Source organism: Trifolium pratense, linkage group LG7, assembly GCF_020283565.1.
Source record: "Trifolium pratense cultivar HEN17-A07 linkage group LG7, ARS_RC_1.1, whole genome shotgun sequence".
Taxonomy (NCBI): domain Eukaryota; kingdom Viridiplantae; phylum Streptophyta; class Magnoliopsida; order Fabales; family Fabaceae; genus Trifolium; species Trifolium pratense.
This window is the reverse complement of record NC_060065.1, coordinates 5,162,989-5,183,122: the sequence shown is the minus strand read 5'-3', so window position 1 is coordinate 5,183,122 and position 20,134 is coordinate 5,162,989. Positions and strand designations below refer to the sequence as shown.

General features: G+C 32.3%; 2 protein-coding genes across 9 annotated transcripts; one reads left to right on the top strand and one right to left on the bottom strand.

The window, feature by feature from the left end:
• Nucleotides 1-1,659: 1,659 nt before the first annotated feature.
• LOC123897658 (probable 1-deoxy-D-xylulose-5-phosphate synthase, chloroplastic) lies at nucleotides 1,660-9,327 on the bottom strand. Of its 2 annotated transcripts, XM_045948375.1 has the most exons (10): nucleotides 8,915-9,327; nucleotides 8,133-8,252; nucleotides 7,856-8,020; nucleotides 7,508-7,658; nucleotides 6,989-7,257; nucleotides 6,032-6,314; nucleotides 4,778-5,070; nucleotides 2,732-3,010; nucleotides 2,264-2,548; nucleotides 1,660-2,079 (listed from the first exon to the last, which is right to left on the bottom strand). In XM_045948375.1, the coding sequence occupies exons 1-10, from the start codon at nucleotides 9,050-9,052 to the stop codon at nucleotides 1,927-1,929; spliced, it is 2,136 nt and encodes a 711-aa protein (XP_045804331.1). In that variant the 5' UTR covers nucleotides 9,053-9,327; the 3' UTR covers nucleotides 1,660-1,926. The 2 variants fall into 2 exon arrangements, with proteins under 2 accessions (XP_045804331.1, XP_045804332.1); XM_045948376.1 differs by lacking the exon at nucleotides 8,915-9,327 and having other exon boundaries at nucleotides 7,856-7,965.
• Nucleotides 9,328-10,792: 1,465 nt separating this feature from the next.
• On the top strand, nucleotides 10,793-17,048 carry LOC123899452 (EG45-like domain containing protein 2). Of its 7 annotated transcripts, none has more exons than XM_045950585.1 (6): nucleotides 10,850-10,867; nucleotides 11,118-11,211; nucleotides 11,484-11,594; nucleotides 15,532-15,657; nucleotides 15,958-16,258; nucleotides 16,786-17,048. In XM_045950585.1, exons 3-6 carry the CDS (start codon nucleotides 11,585-11,587, stop codon nucleotides 16,790-16,792), a joined length of 444 nt encoding a protein of 147 aa, XP_045806541.1. In that variant the 5' UTR covers nucleotides 10,850-10,867; nucleotides 11,118-11,211; nucleotides 11,484-11,584; the 3' UTR covers nucleotides 16,793-17,048. The 7 variants fall into 7 exon arrangements, with proteins under 7 accessions (XP_045806542.1, XP_045806539.1, XP_045806541.1 ...); XM_045950582.1 differs by having other exon boundaries at nucleotides 15,529-15,657; XM_045950586.1 differs by lacking the exon at nucleotides 11,118-11,211 and having other exon boundaries at nucleotides 10,793-10,867.
• The last annotated feature ends 3,086 nt before the right edge of the window (nucleotides 17,049-20,134 follow it).

Below are 20,134 nucleotides of genomic sequence, written 5' to 3'. Positions count from 1 at the left end.
CTCCTACAGAGTTGATTCAGGTTTTTGCTGATGATTGTCGAGGTGTATCTCTCCCCCGTTTAATCACCCTGTAATTTTCTTTTAGTTGGGCTTATGCCCCTTTTATTATAAAAAAAATATATATATATTTTTACTGTAATGTAACTAAAAGCAAAACAACAAATTATGTACTACTATATTTGCAGGAAAAGAAACATATTTAAATCTGGAATAAAATATACTGTAGTAGGAAATATTGGGAATGAAATTAGTGTTTTATTGTAAGAAACAAATCTAGGAAAAGATACAGTAATAATTAAAAATACAAAAAAGGTGCTTACATTTCAGAGGAAACGGAAAGGCACCACTAAAGAAGCTGGCTATTCACGCAGCAGCAGCAGCAGAATGAATGCACTTGAATGTGCCAAAATCAAACCGTGATAACTTTATTTATTTTTTATAATAATATAGAAAAAAAAATAATGTTGTGTTTATGTTATTATGGTGTAATTGAAAATGGAAAAGAAAAAAAAAAGGGACCACACGGACGGGTGAACCCCCTCGAGAGGAGAGAATGAGGGGGTTGTGTTGTGTGATGTTATTTCTTTCTCTCTATCTCTCTCTAGATAGATATGTTGGTGAGTGTGTGTTAAGAGAGACAGAGAGAAAGGATGGAGGAATGAATGAGAGGGAAGGGTTAGGGTGTCATTAGTTGCATGCAAAAATTAGGAAACAATAACCGATATTTGTGGGGTATAATAATTCTAAACTTAGGGAGATCCATTACATTTTCCTAATCTATAGGAAGGAAGGAAGGAAAGGGTAGGTCAAATGAGTGAAATGACCATGACCATTGCTCAATGGAAAATCACTTTTGTCTTTTTATTTTAGGAAAGCTTATATTGTCTTTTTATTTTTGTGTTTAACGTGCATATTATAACATTATTATTGATTTTTTGGTAGATTAATGCTCAATTCTAAGAGTTTTTTTTTTATAAATCAAATGTATCATCCACGTGCAATTGCAGAGATTAATCCTCTCGAGGCAACAGAAATTCATTTAAAGGGTTGACTTCTCCAACAAATGTTTCTCCATACGCACTGATCGGAGATCGAACCCAACACTAAATAGTTAACAGACTCAAATATCTACCCCTTATACTACATTATATTAGTTCAATTCTGAGAATTGAGATGGTAGAAATAAACATTCGTTGCATTGCATGCAATGAGTGTCACCGTCACGCGAAAACTAGGAGCTTTTTATATTTTAATTTAATAATTTATTCAAATTAAGAATATCAATAATATATGTCCCATAATAATGCATCGTGCTTCCATTCGTAACACCTGGTTAAAATGACAATATAGATATAGTTTTGACTTAGCTTAAGTGATCAAGTAAGATATTGACATTCTACTTTAAGCATTATGTCTTTCTATAGGACCACCATTATTTTTCACTAAAATATGTCTTTTTACATATCATGTTCATGCGAGACTTGTTTTTAATCGAAAACCGAAATTATATTAGGTGAACATGAAAATTAGTAGTAGATATTTTTGATTGAATCTACTAACTCTTCCACCTTAGGAACCTTAGATGAGAAAATGACAAATAACTAGAAGAAGCTATTTACTTTGACGCTAATTATTATTATAGAAACAACAACTTCGTAATTGGATAAACAATTTTTAAATTGCAAGATTCTAACTCCTCTGACTCATAGCAAGATAAGTTGAACAGAGCTGCCAGATCCACATTCATACTCATGATTTGTTAGACTATCACAGTTTATATTAGCTTTTTCCTCCCTTCTATTTGACACTCATAACTCATTTCTGTACAATATATACAGTTAAAATTAAAATGGCATCCATGATCTCTTTTTACACCAGAAATGTAAAACAAAACTACATAAGATTGCAACACATGAAGCGTCTTCGTCACAAACACATAAACGATAAAGCTTCACGGGTACGGCCCAGCAAACTCAATGTTGCTGCAGCAATGTGATGTCCGGTCAACCCTGCTTGGTCAAGCTGTTGATTTGGTGATGCATGTTCAATATAACTGTCTGGTAAGACAATTGGTCGCCACTGGAAGATTTGATGCAGAAAAATGAAACAAAATATCAGAAACTCGCTCACTAGAAAAACAAAATTTAGATATACCTTGCAAGACAAGTTATGTCGATGATTACCAATAACACATTCATAAAACCCAAATATTCTTGAAAGCATAACATAGGTATAACCTTGCCACATAGCGTAAACTAATTACCTTAATTCTTCCGTCGAGAAGTCCATCAAGAGCAATAAATTGAGCAACATGGGAACCAAACCCTCCAATAGATCCTTCCTCGACAGTAATTAGAAAAGAATGATGTTTACAAAGCTGCCTTAGAAGCTTGATATCAAGGGGCTTGCAGAACCTTGCATCAGCAACAGTCACCTCAACTCCAAGTTTTGCAAGAAGTGAACGGGCCTTTAGACAGTTCTGAACCATTGATCCATATCCCAGTAAGGCAACATCTTTACCTTCAACAAGAATTCTTCCCTTTCCAATCTGTGAGTGAATAAATTACAATCTCTCTAAAATTAGAGAAGGGAGATACAATACTATGACAAATTTTTGGGGAAGGTAAAAAATGAAGGACTCTTCCTTAAGTTTGAAATTAGTTTACCCTTTTCAAAGTAATAGGTGGCAGCATAACTCAAAATTATCAAGAAAACAATATTGCCCAATTACCTCAATCGGGATTCCATCATGTATAGTGTGATCTTCCCCAACCAAGGCACCCCTAGGATACCGAAAGCAAACTGGACGGTCATTGATACGAGCAGCAGTAGCCACCATGTGCACAAGTTCAACCTCATCAGATGGTGCCATGACAATCATGTTTGGTAGGCATGACATGAACGTTATGTCAAATGCTCCACACTGGAGGGGACCATCAGAACCCACCAATCCTGCACTTGTAATGACAAAACGCACTGGAATTTTCTGTTGATCAACATCATGAACCACCTAGACATGACACATAACATGTTTGAATTCGTAATTACTTTAACCATTATGTAATGTGCACTAATTATCTATTCTGTATACAAAGTAGGTAGGCACATTTCCACCAACTCACATTGAAAATTTAAATAACACGAAATGATTGATATTAGATACTTAATTACTTTCTCATGAAAGCATCAGATATCCTCAAGTCCCAGACTCCCTTAAGGTTTTTAAAGTACAATCCTTCTCAACCCTTACAATTTGGCAGTTAAGGTATTAATCAGATACTCCCTCCGGTTTCAAATATAAGCAAAAAATAACTTTTCAGATTCATTGAATAATCAATGAATCTGGTCTATAATATAGACCAGATTCATTATTATAATTATTTTTTGCTTATATTTAAAACTAGAGGGAGTATGTAGAATTTTTACCACTTTCCTTCATTTTCACTATAAACAGGGTAGGCCCAATTAGGGGTGGCAAAACGGGTCAGGCCCGCCGGGCCGACCCGTTTGACCCGCCTTTTTTGGTGGGCCGGGCTGAGGTTTTCGGCTCGCTACCTTAAGGTGGCCCGCCCCCGCCTAACCCGCCTAAAAAACGGGGCGGGGTGGGGCGGGGCGGGTTAGCCCGCGGGCTTTTTAATTTTTTTATAATTTTTTGCTTTAATTGAAAATTGGGCTTGGAATGAAAGCCCAAATCTCAATCCAATGTTCTCTCATATAAAATTTCACTTCCACCGTATGCTCCCTTCTTCCAAAATTAGGTTTCATTCATTTCATCCGCCGTTTTCTCCCTTCTTCCACTTCGCCCCGTGATACTCAATCCACTCCACCGTCGTTCTATTCCATCAAGCCACCGCTTTTGTTATGTTCTTCTTCCTTCTCCCTTCTGTCACTACGACATCAACTGAAGCATCATATGTTTATGACATAGATGATGATGAAGATAATTGATGAAGTGTTTGTGATGGAGAGCTTTTGAGATTGATTAATTGCTGCTAGTTTTTTATGTTTTGTGTCCCTGAATTTCCTTAACTATGTTGTGGTCTTTGGCTTTTTGGTATTGACATAGTTGTAATTTTTTGAGCCATGTTTTGGTGGAACTGGATGCATCACAGGCTGTTTGCTTGTTTCAAATGGGAATTATCACTTGCTAGTATTTATCCTTTTATCTTATATTGTAATGAATTATTTATTAACTTAGTTGATGTTTCTATTAGTTTAATTAAGGGTAATTGTAAGAAATTACTTATTAACGTTTCTTGTAGTATTTTTTTTAACATCAACTAGGAGGTAAGAATTGTGAAGTTATAATTCAAATAGTTAAAAAAAAAAAAAAAGTATTTGGCGGGCCGGCCCGCCAACCCGCCAACCAGCCAATAAACGGGCGGGCCTGAGTTGTTGAGCCCGGACACCTAAGTTGCCCCGCCCCGCCCCGCCCCGCTTTTGGGCGGGCTTAAACGGGGCGGGCCTAAACGGGGCGGGCATGCCCACTTTGCCACCCCTAGGCCCAATACATATCTAGGCCTAAAACAAACTTTAAAATAGATCTTTCTAAACCTAATTAAAATAAACGAGTGGTTTTTATTATGAGATGAAAGGCCTATTTCTTAGAGAAAAAATCTTAACAAAATGAACAATTTTTATATATGAAGTGGGGGCCTAAAACAAAAGCTGTAGGAGCTTTATGCTATGCCCTGACTCAAGATATGCTGTTCTCTGAGAAATTCTTATTTACAACACAGTGGTTATCATGATAGCTTAAGCTGAAATAAGTTTGGACCTGGTCATAGGCTCTCTGTAGAAAAGAAGAAGGTATAATGCAAAATGGCTTCAATCCACCACATGACAAACCAGAAGCAAACGTCACTGCGTGTTGCTCAGCAATTCCCACATTAAAAATCCTATCTGGAAATTTTTCCCGAAACAGTTCAAGTGATGGCTCCGTTGTGAATCCTGCATGAACAACCACAATATCTTTGTCTTTCTCAGCTTCGGCAACCAAGGTCTCCACAAAGTAATCACCATATGTTTGAGGCCGACCAGCATTGCCTAACAAATCAGAACTAAAAGATTCTGAAAAGTTAACATACAGAACTAATTAGAAATGATTGGGAAATAACATATTCAAATTTTCAAAATAATGAGAAAGTCGAGCCATAAAGAAGCTAAGCTATAATTTCCTGGGACTCAAAAGCATGGGATTACACCTACCGGAAATATTATTTATATCTATCAAAATCCAGATAAGAAGACAAATAAATTCAGTGTTGGTTTCATATCATATCAGGAAAAGGCTTGGGATTTTTTAAAAAAAATGGATAGAGAAAAACCTAAGAAAACGTCAGGAGAAAACTTTCAAAAATAACTAGTGTAAATGGTTTTACTAAAATTTGGTGTTTTGAAAACAGTGCCCATTTATTTATCCATACAGTCGACTCCAACCAGTAGGCTAATCAATAAATGAAGTTCATGTATATAGTTTATTTATAAGCTAATCAATAAATGAAGTGATTAATTTAATTTTCGGAAAGGCTTAAGCATCTGAAATAAACACGACAATGGGGGAAACCTAGGGCGCATTTGATGACTCTAGCACATTACAGGTAGAACAGACACTTGAGTCAAAGCACAGGTCAACATCATGTATATGGCTTGGTGGTAAATAAACAATACAAACAAAATAAGCCAAAATTTACTACAACATGCTTTATATTGTACAATATTTATGTCGTGCTAAACATTGCAATGTATATAGAGAGGAGTAAATGAATATTTTTGTCTTTTAGGTTGTGACATAGTGTTGCCATTGAGACAAAAAGGTGTCCCATAGTTTCTTGCTTCTGTCTCATGGCCATTTTAAAATCAGGTATACAAAAAATTCTTGTCTTGTCTAGTTCCTAGTTTTTAAGCAAATCAACAGACTCCAAAATTGTAATCTCATTTTATTTACAAGATAAGCCATTTTACAACAAGAAGTAACATGCAGCGGAACAAAACATATGATACACTTATAACAGAATAGCTAAAGTAATACCTTCCATCTGCTTGTCTGTTATATAACTTATTTTATTCTGTTCATCAACCTGATTTTCATCAGTTATCACATGAACCAAGACAGGACCCATCGAATCCAGAGAAGCTACTTCTTGAAGAACACTTATTAGATCTTCAATATTGTGTCCATCCACTGGACCTATGTAATACAACCCAAGCTCTTCAAATAGAGTAGAACCTGGTGGCCCCATCATACCACGAGCATATTCATCAACTTTAGCTGCCAATTCATGCATGCCCATGCCTATACGTTTTGTAACACCCTATGATAAAACATAAAATTTGCCACTCATTTAAATATAATTTGAATATGAAGTATGAAGCATTAAGATATAGAGACTGGAGGCCAAAGAAGGATAACCGTTATACGTTTTAGACAGATCAATTACTTTGAATGACATAACATGGAAACACTTACAACAAAGATGCATATAGAACCAAGCATTTTTTTGGGTTGGGTGGGAGAGGGGGATTTCCACATTTATACCATCTCTAGTCCCAATTATAAGAAGAAAAATCAAAAAGTCATTTTAAACGAGGGTAGACATGCCGTTTAAGCAATAATATACTTTAAAATTTGTAACCTTTACTTATAAATAAGACTGAAAATTCTTCAAAAATTCTCTTATAATTGACCAGAGGGGGTATTTCCTAATGCGCACATAGACAGGGTTGAGTAGTCACATTATTAAATTAAAAAGGAAAGCAGCAAATATTTTTGACAGGCCTCAAATCATTTCATAATGCTCGTCATGTATCCGTTTTGTAGTACATTATATAGCATGCAGACTTTCTTTTAATAGAAAACTCATAAAGTTCAATGATGTGGCATTGTCGTATGGACCCTGCATGCTAGCAACAAACACTGCCTGCTAATTGACAGCTATCTGGCATTTTTTTTCTGCAAAGGAAAAGAAAAAAAATTCATACTGCATACCTTAGCAGCTTCTCTAAACCGCCGGAAAGATTTACTGGATTGGAGCCTGCTAAGGGTACTAGATAGGGCATTGACAGAGGTTTTCTGTCCCTCCTCAATTTTTGGGAGTAAAGAGTGGCGGCTATCATTCAAAATTACCACCATGTTTGAGTCCAAATATCCTGCATTGCTCATTGCTTCATACACCTGACCAGACATAGTTGTCCAATTGCTGATAACTGCAACTACACGTTCTCGTCTCCCTTTAATATCCCGTGCAACTGCCATTCCTGAAATAAAATATACTCCGTATGACTTTGAGAACATTTCAGATTTCACCTATCAAAATTCCATAAGTTCTTTTAAGAGGGAAAATGTAAAGTGGCCATATTTATTACGGAAAGAAAGTCTCAACCCACATATATGAACTCAGAAGAGTCAGAACTGTAAATGACAATCAAAATAACATTAGCAAAGCCTTAATAATCCTCCAAGAAACAAATATAAAATGATGAAACAAGGAAGAAAAATATAAACTACCAAGTCCAGCAGATATGCTGTTGCATCCATGACCTGCACCAAATGCGTCATATTCACTCTCAAATCGAGAAGTAAAACCAGAAAGGCCGTTCTTTTGTCTGATTGTCTTCATGAGTGATCTCCTTCCTGTAAGTATCTTATGAGCGTATGTCTGCAAACAAATAACGAATAGTTACATAAGCTGAAATAGGTTTTTCTTTGAATTCTTAGAAAATGAACTCCATGAAAAGGGAACATTCATTGGTTTGTTGCAAAATGTGGAACCATGTTAACAACTTTCTGCTTGAAAGAGGAAAGTTTAAAATGAGAAGGGGGCACTGCCATTTTTGTTTATATGTAAAATCTTACTTGATCACCGACATCCCACAATATCTTGTCTACTGGAGCATGAAAAACATGATGTATTGCAACTGTCAGCTCCACCACAGCCATACTTGGATTTAGTGAGATTGGTGTACCTGACATAATAGAAGACAAATCTAAACGGATTTCAGCAGCGAGTTGTTTCAACTCCTGCAAAGACAATTAGTTAGCGAATGAGATAATCCAAGATTGCAAATTCCAAATGAGGTGAAAGCAAACAGAATATATGATTAAAAATAATGCTAAAGAGTTTACAACTAACCCTCAGAGATAAGTTCTTCAAGCAAAGAGGGCTTTCAACCGTATCAAGAATAGGCGTTGGAACTTTCTCCCAGTAGAAATCATCAATATCAGGTCGTGCACAAATTCGATGAATTAATCCCTGCATCCATGATCATGATATATTAGATACTACCTAGTGCCTACATATCTCTCATCAGTCATCCAGCAATGAACTGCATATCAGCTTCTATTGTATATAACATTCCACTAGGGTAGTAAATAACATAACATAGTAAAAATAAGATCTATCAGGAATCCATGGAGCCATTTCAAATCCTAAGAAATCTTATGAGATAAATCCATTCAAATTCAAACTACAAAATCTTGATTAGAAAAGACTTTTACAAAAATTTATCGGTCATTAAATTCTTACGTTGTCTTTTAAAATCTCAATCCAATACAACTCCTTAGTGTCTTATTATCATTCCAAAATGTGTCATCAATTCCTTTTATATTTTTTTAGTCGAGTAGCCTAGTAGCTAGACTCACACGCGCTAAATGTTCAGAAATTATAAATTCCAGGTTCAAACTCAGACCCCTACATATCAACGTCCTGCAGCTACCAATTGAGCTATACTTACGAGACAAATCAACGTCTAGCTACCCTTTAATTCCAATCTACATTACTACTAACTAGTAAAAGGCCTTTCAAATTTTAGTTACTAAACAAGACATAGAAGTATAAGGCATTAAAACTTGCAATTAATAATCACTTATGTGTCTAAAATTAACCATATTAAGTGAGTTATTATGTAAAGGTACCTCAGAAGCAGAATATAAGGTGATTCTGGAAAGGTTGAAGTGAAGGGGAAATTGGGAGATTGAACATTCCAATCTGCGATTTAGGGATTGGGAATGGAAAGGGATTCGAAATGGGTATCTAGCAGAAACAGTACCCATTGAGATTGTTACTGAAATCTTCAAACTTCATAAAAAAAGATTAAATTTTGATTATGATTATGATGATTTACGAATATAAATTGAATTGTTAGAAAATGGAGCAAGAGACAGGAGTAACGGTAGACACGACAAATTACCCAGAATCTGATCACTCGTTCTTGCTAAAGCCATCTCTCGTTAACATTGTGTTTGGTTTAGAAGAAAAGGGAAGGAGAGAAACTAACGACAGAGAGAAAGATGGTGGAAGGAGATTCTTTTCCATCGTTTGGAACAATGACAGAAAGTGAAAAGGAAAGAAATATAAAGACGAAAAAGCCCCTCAAATTAACGGAAAAGTGGTGTGGGATTAAAAGGGTATTGTTAACACCAATCGTTAGTTGGTTCAGTGGTAATTGGTGCTGAACTTGGTAGGGAGGACCGCGGTTCGATCCCCCGCAACTACGATCGGGAGGGGGCTGAAACCACTTGATGCAAGAACTGACCCCCGAACCAGATTCAACTGGTGGTGAAAGCCAAAAAAAAATAAAAGGGTATTGTTAACGGGTGCCGACATTAGTTAAAAAACTAAAAAGAGAAATAAAATAATAATTTTGAAAAAATAAATAAATTAAAATTTAGAATTTTAAGATGTTGATGCACAAATTTTAAGATAATTTTATAATTTTTTGTTATCTTAGTTAGTGCGCACTAGTTAACATTTTTCAAATTTTAAAAAAAATCAACAAAGTGCAAATTTTATATTGTAGATTAACTTTTGTCAATTTTTCTTTAGATTAACTTATATCATATTTTCTCCGACCTTAATTATAAGTAAATTTTTACTTTTTATATTAATTAAATAACTAATGTATTGGACCATGAATTATAGACCAAATACATTAGTTTTCAATAAATCTAAAAGTGAAAATTTGCTTTTTTATTCATTCTATAAAAAAATTTAACTAATTTTTAAATGTATTAAATATTTATTTTACAAAGTGCATTAAGAAAAGTTAAATAACCAAATTTATGATAAGATCTCAAACAAATTTTCAATCAAGCAACTCATCTCGTGCAAGCAAACAACATATAACCCTTTTTACACATCTCTTGCATGCCGTATTGACAAAGATCGCATACTTTTGTCCTTTTTTTTTACAATTTTTGTCCATTTTTTATCTTGTAATCTTCGAGAGTTTAACTTAGTTTGATAAAAACATTGTATTATATATTATTATAGATAAAAAAAAATTGAGGTTCGAGCCACATAAACTATTTATTCACAAATTTCTAACTACTACTTGGTGAAAAAATCATTATATATATAAAAGTTGAGGTTTGAGCCACGACCACTAGTTATTCACAAATTTCTAGCTAGTAGCTACTACTTGGCGAAAAAATCAATAAATTCATGTAGAAGCAAGAAAATAGAAATAATTTGATGTAAAATACACTAAACAAAACCACAATGTATTAGTAAAAAAAAAAAACACAAGGTAAAGTTTAATCAGTTGGCAGAGACAATATATTATATATGTAGGAGATGAAGTTTGAACCTCGATCATTTTACTTATTCACCTTAAAAGTAGAATTTTTAGTCACTAACCTACTTAAAAAAATTGGCCAATAAATAAAACCACAATGTAAAGTAACGTATAAACAATCACAATGTAAAGTGACGTATAAACAATGACGAAAATAATAAATGGAGTCAATTGCTTCACTTTTCAATTACTTAATCCGCTTCTTGATCAATTGTTATTTATCTGCCAATCGTTGCTAGCTAGTAGTACTCATTCTTAATTCTCTGCAATTTAAACACCACCATCATATCAGGTACGTCCATATATGCTCTGTAAGACCATAACGTTTTTTTATATTTTAATTATTAGTAAAAAATCCACATTAAGTATGATTCCTAGGTTTTAGGAGTTATGATTTTACAGATCTCAATTTTTAATGGTCATTATCAGTTTTTAATGCTCATTATTTGGGTGGTAATGACTCATGATTTCTTGATGGTAGAATCAAGCATATAAAGTAGTCTTTGGTTCCTAATCCTAAACTCTCTCAATTCACTATTCAGAAAATATACACCATCTATATAGTAGAGAGCAGAGGCGGCTTGGAGGTATGTGCGAGGTGTGCGACGGCATAGTGCCTCAACTCAAAATTTTGAGGTCCTATAATATTACTTATATATTATTTATACCTATAAAATATCAGATGTATATTAATAGATTAATTTTTAGGCCCTAAAATAATAGTTATATATTGTTAATGTTCATAAATATCACATGAGTATCAATATATTAGTTATCTATACTCGTAAATATAGTTCTAGTCCATTTTAATCTTAGATTATGATGTTCTTTTTAATTTATATGTTTACAAGAATGTTTTTTTTTATATTATATGCAATTTAAATCGATAATTTTTTTTTTTTATTTAGGTGCCACTTTTATATTTTGCACAGAGCCTCCTAAAACTCGGAGACGCCCCAGGTAGAGAGTAAGAGCTTGGAAGACTCAAAGAGCAATTCACTTTGAAACAATGGTTGGAGGTAATTACATAATCTTTATTTTCCGCATTTGATTTATTGATCTTGTTCTTTATTTATTATCAGGAATATAAGATCAATTGAATTTATCTTACATGCTCTTCATCATTTTTCTTTAATTCTCTTAATCGTTTTAGATATTTACTTGTAACAATGATTGTATTTCTTTAATTAAAAAAAAAAAACTATTAAACTCAAAAAGAAAACTCTAACTAATTCAATTTAGGCTTAATTAGTAAAATAGTCACTTAAAAATATTTTAGGTTTCATAATGGTCCCTTAAAGAAAAAAAAAGGTCTAGATTGGTCCCTTATTGATATCACTGTTACCTATAATAGTCCTCTCCGTCCATTTTTTCCAAAAAAACGTTAACCATTGACACGTGGCACTGTGACTATCTACGGTGAGCCAATATATACAGTGATCCACCGTAGACCTCTTTTATATTTTAATTTTAACCGTTTGATCTTTTTGTCACAAAGGACACCGTTAGATCTTGAAGGTCCATTGTATCTATCCGTGTGAATCACCACAAACTGATTTGCTTCATCTTCTACCTCCCCTCATTCTTCATCATCGTTTCAACATTATCAGTTTCAGGAAAAATAAATAAAATCAACAACAACAACATGACACTTCATCATCAAAATCAGATCTGAACCAAAATCAAACCTTGATCAACAATACTACCACTACTCCTCAATCTGTTATTTTGATTATGTTCTGTGTGTTTGAAATTCTTTTTCAAAGAACAATGGAAATTGTGTTTGTTTGGTTGCTCAAGTGAGTGATGGTGGTGAATTTCGGATCTGTGATGTGAAGAAGAAAAAATTATTTTGAAAGCTTCTAAAGGAGAGATGTTATCAATTACAATAACTTAGTGGTTGAGATGTAAACCGTGAAGTACTTTACAAAGCCATAAATCTGAGCCAGATTCGTTATTCTGTGAGAGTTTGGATTTTATTATGTGAAAAGAAGAAGAAAAAAAATATGGGTTTGGATTTATGTGTGTTTGAATTTTAATTTCACGAAAGATCTGAATTATTCTGATTTATGTGTGTTTGGATTTTAATTTTCTGAGTTTGAGGGAAGAAGAGTGAAGAAAAAATTATGTGTTTTTATTATTGTTATGAAGTTGATGAATGAGAAAAAATTGGGTTTTGAAGAAAAAATCTGAGTTTTTTATGAAGGTCGTGAAAATGGCGTTGAAGATGAAGAAGGATAAGAGGAAGAAGATGAAGAAATGATGAAAGATGAAGAACATGATGGTGCCCTGTTAGATCCGGTGGACATACAAAATCTAATGGTTTATTTTTCTTCAAAAAGATTTGATGGTTAGGATTAAAAAATGTATTGAGGTATATGGTGGACCACCTACAATGTTGGTTCACCTAATATATTTGATGTTAATAAATTAACGAAAGGGACCAATGTGGCAAACGGTGATATTAATAAGGGACCAATCCAGACTCTTTTTTCTTTAAGGGACCATTACGAAACTTAAAATGTCTTTAATGGACCAATAAAATAATTAAGCCTTCAATTTATTTGATAAAAAAAAATAATCAATTTATGTCTATTTTTTTAGGTAACGGTGTGATATTTAAAACATTTGACTTATTATTATTATTATTATTATTATTATTATTATTAGGCTTAATTAGTAAAATGATCCCTTAAAGACATTTTTGGTTTCATATTGGTCCCTTAAAGAAAAAAAGGTTCAGATTGGTCCCTTATTGATAGCTCTGTTAGTCGAAAAGGTCCTTCCGTTAAATTTTTAACCCAAAATGTATTAAGTGGACCAACATTATAGGCGGTTCACCATATACCTCAATCAATCTTTTAATTGTAACCATTTGATCTTATTGTAAAAATTGAAACCATTGGATTTTGCATCTCCATGAGATCTAATGGTGTACCATTACCAACTAAATTATTTTTCTATTTCTTCTTCTTCTTCCATTCATCTTCGTATTATTCATATATTCATCAATCATTTCTGAATTTTCTTTCATCTTCAAACAAACCCAGAAGAAAAAAATTAAACTTTCTAAATTTTAACTTATCACAAAATCCCAAAATGTTGAAACAAAAACCCTAATTTTCCTCATCATCTTCATCAAATCCTTCATCATCTTCTTCATAAATTCCTAAATATCCAAATCTTAAAAAAAATTGTCATAGTTGCCAATTCAACAAAGATCCTTCAAATAACACAAATCCTTCCCTTTCATTTCACTCCTTCAAACAATACCCAAAAAATCTCAAATCAATACCCAATTTCATATTCTTCTTCTTCTTCACCACCACCACCACCAATTTCATGTTATTCATCAACACCACCACCACATATCTCAGATTCGCCATCACCACTAGGTACAAGATTGTTACAAAAAACACAAAAGGTGGAAAGGTTACAACATAACACAAATTTGGTACAAATTTTATTTCTGCATAAAAAATTTCAGACGATTCAAAATAATCAAAAGGGGAAGATTACAATCTAAATTTATAGCATAAAATTGAAATAATCTTCAATTTCTATCAAACAAACTTCCATCTTCAATGACAATCTTCGATTTCAATCAACCCATCTTCAAACTGAAAGGGGAAAGTGTCGATACAGATGAGACAACGTGGCTTTGGGAGACACATAAGGAGATCTGAAGTGGTGACATAGAGATGAAGAGGTAACTGAGTTTCAATGGAGAAGAGGAAGATCACAGGGAGAAAGTAACAAAGTGAGAAGAAGGGGAATAGATCTTTCAATCTAGTTTTCATTTTTTAATTTCAACCGTTGATTAGTTTATATTCCACGTGTCACTCATCCATCAAAACAATTGGAAAAATGAAGCATATATGACTGTAGTGGATCTCAACTCCAATGCCACCTGTCAATAGTTAACGTCTTCAAGAAAAAATGGATGGAAAGGACCAATGTGGCAACAGTGATATTAATAAGGGACCAATCTAGACTGTTTTTTTTTAAGGGACCATTATGAGACCTAAAATATCTTTAAGGGACCAATAGAGTAATTAAACCTTATTATTATTATTATTATTTGTTCTAGAAGATTTCATTTTATTTTTCTGTTTTGATGATAAGGTTTGAATATATGTTATGTCAATAAAAGAGGTTTGAATATTAGTTATAATCTTAAAATGGAGTTGCTAACTTCTATCCTACGTGCTAACCAGTAACCACCAACGACGGTGGCCAGCATCTGAGACTGAGACCCATAATTTGGACCCTTGCCTGTCTTTTTGTGTTCAGTATTTTTGTCACTGTTGCATAACAAGACAATTTAGTTTGATTCCACCGCCGACGAGGGCATCAAGGAATTTCCTTATGGAAAATTGGAACGACTGACTATTTTGATGTGAAGTGTGAACAAAGTTTTTATTTTTTAAATAAATGTATCTTTCGCGCGTAATTATAGAGACTAATTCTCTCGAAATAACTGAGATCCATTTAGGTTATTGATCTCTCCCAACACATGTTTTTCACAGGCACTGGTCAGATCAAACTCATGACCAAATAGTTAAGAATCCAAATATCTATCACTTGTGTCATACTTTTGGTGAACAGAAGTTTTATTTTGGATGTAGTAAATAGGATATCTTCCCGTCTGTAATGTATAAATTAATTTTTCTAATTTTTACTTCATTTTAATAATAAGAATGAACTATTTTAATTAGATATTAGCGTAAAATTAATACAATATTCAATGAATTTTTAATAAACTTCTACACCCATACAATACTAGAAAAAGTCGACAGAATAATATCGATAGACATGTGTGATAGTTCTTCCCTAGAAATAAAAGCAAGGTTGGCACCAGCAGACCAAAGATTTTTCTGCGTTGACTTTACATAAACACTATGCTAATAAATAAACTAATTTTGCCTTGTTAATTTGTACTACTTTATGCAGCAGCAATGATATCCAAGTCTCAATATCTTTTCTTCCAATTCCTAATCATCATCCTCCTCTCAACACTGTTCATCCACTTCTCTCAAGCTGACGTTGGCACTGCTTCCCATTATGGCCCTCCCTTTTTACGTAAGTGCCCCTCCTCCACCTCAACAATAACAATCTCCACATCATCTGCAACTGCCGCATCAATAATACAAACGGTTAGATTTTAAAGAAAGAATTGCTCTCTCTGAATCTAATCGTTCCCATAATTGATGTAACCGTTACAAATGATGTGAGTCTAATACACTACAATATAGTTGTATGCCCCAACAGTTGTGGGGACCATTCACACAATTATTGTACTGATTTGAATATGTTCGTAACTTATGTAGCTCATGAAATGTGACGGTTGATTAATAAAATTATTGTTTTGTGACAAGACAGCGACGGCGTGTTTTGGGGGAGATGCATCACAATTTCCGTCGAGCAACATGTTTGGTTCAGCAGGAGAAGGTATATGGGACAATGGTGCAGCATGTGGGAGGCTATATGAGGTGAGATGTATAAGTGCAGCTGTACCTAGAACTTGCATTCCAGGTCAAACAATTCAGATTAAGATTGTTGATAGGGCACAATCCTCTGTTTCTAGGCCTTCTTCAAGTGATACTTCTATGGTCCTCTCCACTACTGCCTTTCAGATCATTGCAAATGTTTCTGCATCTTTGATTAACATTGAATTCCAGCAGTAAGTTATCATCCATATATGATTAATTAATAGATTATTTTTAATGACTAATTAATTTAAGTTTACTTTTTCTTATAGAATACAAGTATACTAGTACTAATTTATTGCTTATTTTCCGTGTTGGTTTTGTTTCGGTGAGCTATTGGTACTAATAATTAATAAATCAAGTTGGTTAGTTAGTTGTTGAAAATTCAAATGTTGAATTGAATGGCTTGTGACTTTTTTTTTTGGCTGAAAAATAAAATAATGCAATGATTAACTGTTTATATTTATGAGTGAAAATGACGGATATGGATTTCATGCAGTCAAGACATGATGCAGTCATGCAATCAGTACATTATACACATTTTGATTGAAATCAAATGATACAAATGTAACACAAATTTAACACAGTAAAATGTATTGATCTGATTTAATAGTTGAGATTCAACTGCAGTCATTATTTAACTGCAGACACTTCACGAGTTTATGAAAACTAAAATATTTTTGTAGCTAAATACTAAAATGTGGTGATTTTTTGTATGCAGGGTTTGAAATTTTGAAATGTGCAAATAGCCTTAGATGGCGTTATACAAAGGGAAGATAGGAATTGTAGCATAGCAAATGCATTGCTGAGAAATTAATTTCTGTGGTGATCGGTGCAGTGGAATTTGCATCGGTATTTTAATTTCCAACATGTTATGGTATATCATGAATATTTGTATGTGTGGATTTTGTTCCTCTCTTCTCCAGATTGACCATTATTTTTTTTTCCTTTGAGTAAAAAAAGTTAGCCATTATTTTTTAATTACATTGACTAATACTAACTATGTGCATGTTCTAACCGAATACTATAGTCTATATTAATGTAAGCACGATCAGTGCAAAATTATGTTTGGATTCGTATTGGAAAACTATGTTTGGTGAGTTTTTCAATATTAAACCAAGCTTATGCTAATAGATCAATTATTGTGCAATTATTGATTTGAATATCCTAAATCATGATTGATGCCGCTTATTGCGAAATTACGGTGCAAATAAAAATTTCTAAAAGCAATATAAAACAGGGCTGTCCGTAGTCTCTTTTTTGTCAAGTTGTCCATAGTATTTATGTAAGGTTATGCCTGTTAAAATCATGCATACCGATCACTAACAACACCACTTACTAACTTCATTCATGATACCACAAATGTATTATGAATTTTAAATTAAAAAAAAATAAAAAAATTGAATATTAATAAATCATATGCAATTAATTTTTCTTTATTTTTATGTATATAATATGATTTTTTAGAGTCATATTGTTAAACATAACACTTTCACCCGTATTATAAAAATCTTGTAGTTGTGTTTGTGATATTCTGGTGGTATGAACTAATTTTTTTTTTAAAATAAATTAAATATGATCATTGAAGTCATACATATCGATGATCAACAACACCACCAAACACCTACATGTAAAATACCATCAATATACTAAAAGAATTCATTCATTCATTCATTCTTTTTGTCAAAAAAAAAAAAAAGAAGAATTCATTATTTGTTTTTCATATATTATATGTCTCTTGAAGTCATGCATGATAATAAATATATTATATGTTAAAAATATAAAATAATCTTGTACAATAAAAAAGGTGAATTCTAACCATATATTACATTTATATATTCCCTTTGTCTCCACTTTCAACTTTAATTTTATTGTCTCTTAATATAATATCATTTATAAAACTTCATACCCATTAATGACTTCTTTACAAAAATCTCCTTATTTAATTTACCACTGAAAAGTGTAAATATATTGGTATATCTATTATAATATTAATAATTATAAGGGTAAATATGTAAAACTATTACTCAACAACCTTTCTTAGTACTTGTAATTTTTTTTTGTTATATGGTTCTATAATAAGTGATGGATGCATGCAGTTAATATATTTTCATAGTTTTAAAACAAAAGTGAAGGTTTATGGACTAATTGCTAGCTTTTTATGATAATTTATAGACTAAGTTAATAAATTTGTATAGTTTACGGATTATTAACGGTCAACTTAACGCTCAAATAGATGAACAATTTAGGGTCATTTTAATTGATTATAGTAGTTTAGGGTCTATAAATTGAACGAGGACAATATAGTGATGTTTTTTTAGTTGATTTTAATAATTTAGGGATTAAATTGGTGAAAGAGTGATAATTCATAAACTAAATTGATAGTTTATTCATATAAAAACAAAAAAAAAGCTATGATGAAGACAACAATAATAGAGATTTCAAATAACGAAACTCATCGATATAACAGTTCAAGATTTTTTGGTCTACACCCCAATTCAAATTTTGTTTAGCTTAAAGTAAGATTTTGTCAGGTTTAACACACGAAGGGTGGTAAGAATTGGGTAATCCCCTAATAAAAACCAAAGAAAAAACAATGAAAATTCAAAAAAGTAAAATACCAATTTTTGTCTGCACAAATAGCTTTTAGAATTCTTTTATCTCCAGTATATGGAGTTTTATTCTATAACAAAATTCAAATATACAAGATAAATAATATATATCCTAATTTTATAATTTTAAACACAAATAATTTTTAGTATTTTTTTTCTTGTCGAGTTTGAATCGTGGACCTCTCACCTTATTTTACTTTTAATAATATACCCAATTCGTCCATTTATAATCTTTTTTTCTAGGTGACTAAATTGGAATATAAGGAGTCTCTAATTTCCAATACCGCATAAGTATGAACCCAATCAGTCAAAAAATGTAAAATAATAGTAATAAAATACAACTCAAATATGTGTTAAATAAAAAAAATAGCTGTGCTATATGGTGCGATAAGCATCCCACGAAATTGCATGAACACGTGCATTGTCACCCATTTATTTTTTGTTATAGCTATCCTTTATTAATATTAATATAAAAATAAAATAAAAAAATATTGAAGAGAAAATTTTGCACGCGCGTCCAGGGCCGGCTCCGAGATTTTGGAGGTCCGGGACAAATAATAAAAATGACCCATAATAAAAAATGCAATTTTTTTTTTTATAAAAAGAACATCATTTGTTTAAATTGTAAATAATGTTAATAACATAAAAAATAATTATTTATATGTGTAACTGACATAAAAAAAAGTTATATTCTGCAACATTGAAATTGAAACGATAAATAAAAGATTAACCGATTATTAATAAATAAAATTAACATTTACACAACAAATAAAATAAATAACAAAATTGATAGTGTCTTGATGATCTAAAAAAATTGACAGTGTTTTGATGATCTAAAAAAAATTGATAGTGTTTTTTCATAAAAAATACAATTTAATTTTATAAATTAATTCTCTATTTTCATAGAAATTTTTCAAAGAAATAACAAAATGTGGTTTTTTTTTTTTATATAGATAAAGTAGTAAATTTATTTATGAGTTATAAAGTTATTTTATTGGTGACTTCTAGGGTGGGGGCTCTATCAAGCCCCTCACCGGTGTACCATTAAATCATACCATTGAATTAAAAAAGTCTATATGATCTCATTAGTCTATGTCACACTAGATTGTATCTCTCTTTATGCATCTACTTCTTTCTCACTTCCCAGGAACCGATCTCTATTTTTTTTTTTGTTAACACTTAACACCCATCTCTGTATTTTGTTGAAATGACTTCTTGATTCTCTTCCTCTCGTGTTTTGTCACTTAAAACATTGAAAATATTAGAAGCATCCATGATGTAGATTATGATTACAAAGTTAGGGTTCTTTAATTAATTATCTCAACCACCACCAAAAGTCCAAAACAATTCCATGGCCTACGTGAACTTTCCTTAGACAATCTCTTTGTTACAATTTGTGTAATTAACCTTTAATCAAGTGACAGCTTTGATTATTTATAATTTAACTTCTATATGATA

Bases quoted from the DNA above. Each gene is read 5' to 3' on its own strand.
- LOC123899452 (XM_045950583.1), top strand. The intron at 15,658-15,957 runs GTAAGTGCCCCT...GTGACAAGACAG, and splicing joins TTATGGCCCTCCCTTTTTAC to CGACGGCGTGTTTTGGGGGA.
- LOC123897658 (XM_045948375.1), bottom strand. From the start codon at position 9,052: ATGGGTACTGTTTCTGCTAGATACCCATTTCGAATCCCTTTCCATTCC. The intron at 8,253-8,914 runs GTACCTTTACAT...TCATGGATGCAG, and splicing joins CCTTATATTCTGCTTCTGAG to GGATTAATTCATCGAATTTG. The intron at 5,071-6,031 runs GTATTACTTTAG...TTAACTTTTCAG, and splicing joins AACAGACAAGCAGATGGAAG to AATCTTTTAGTTCTGATTTG.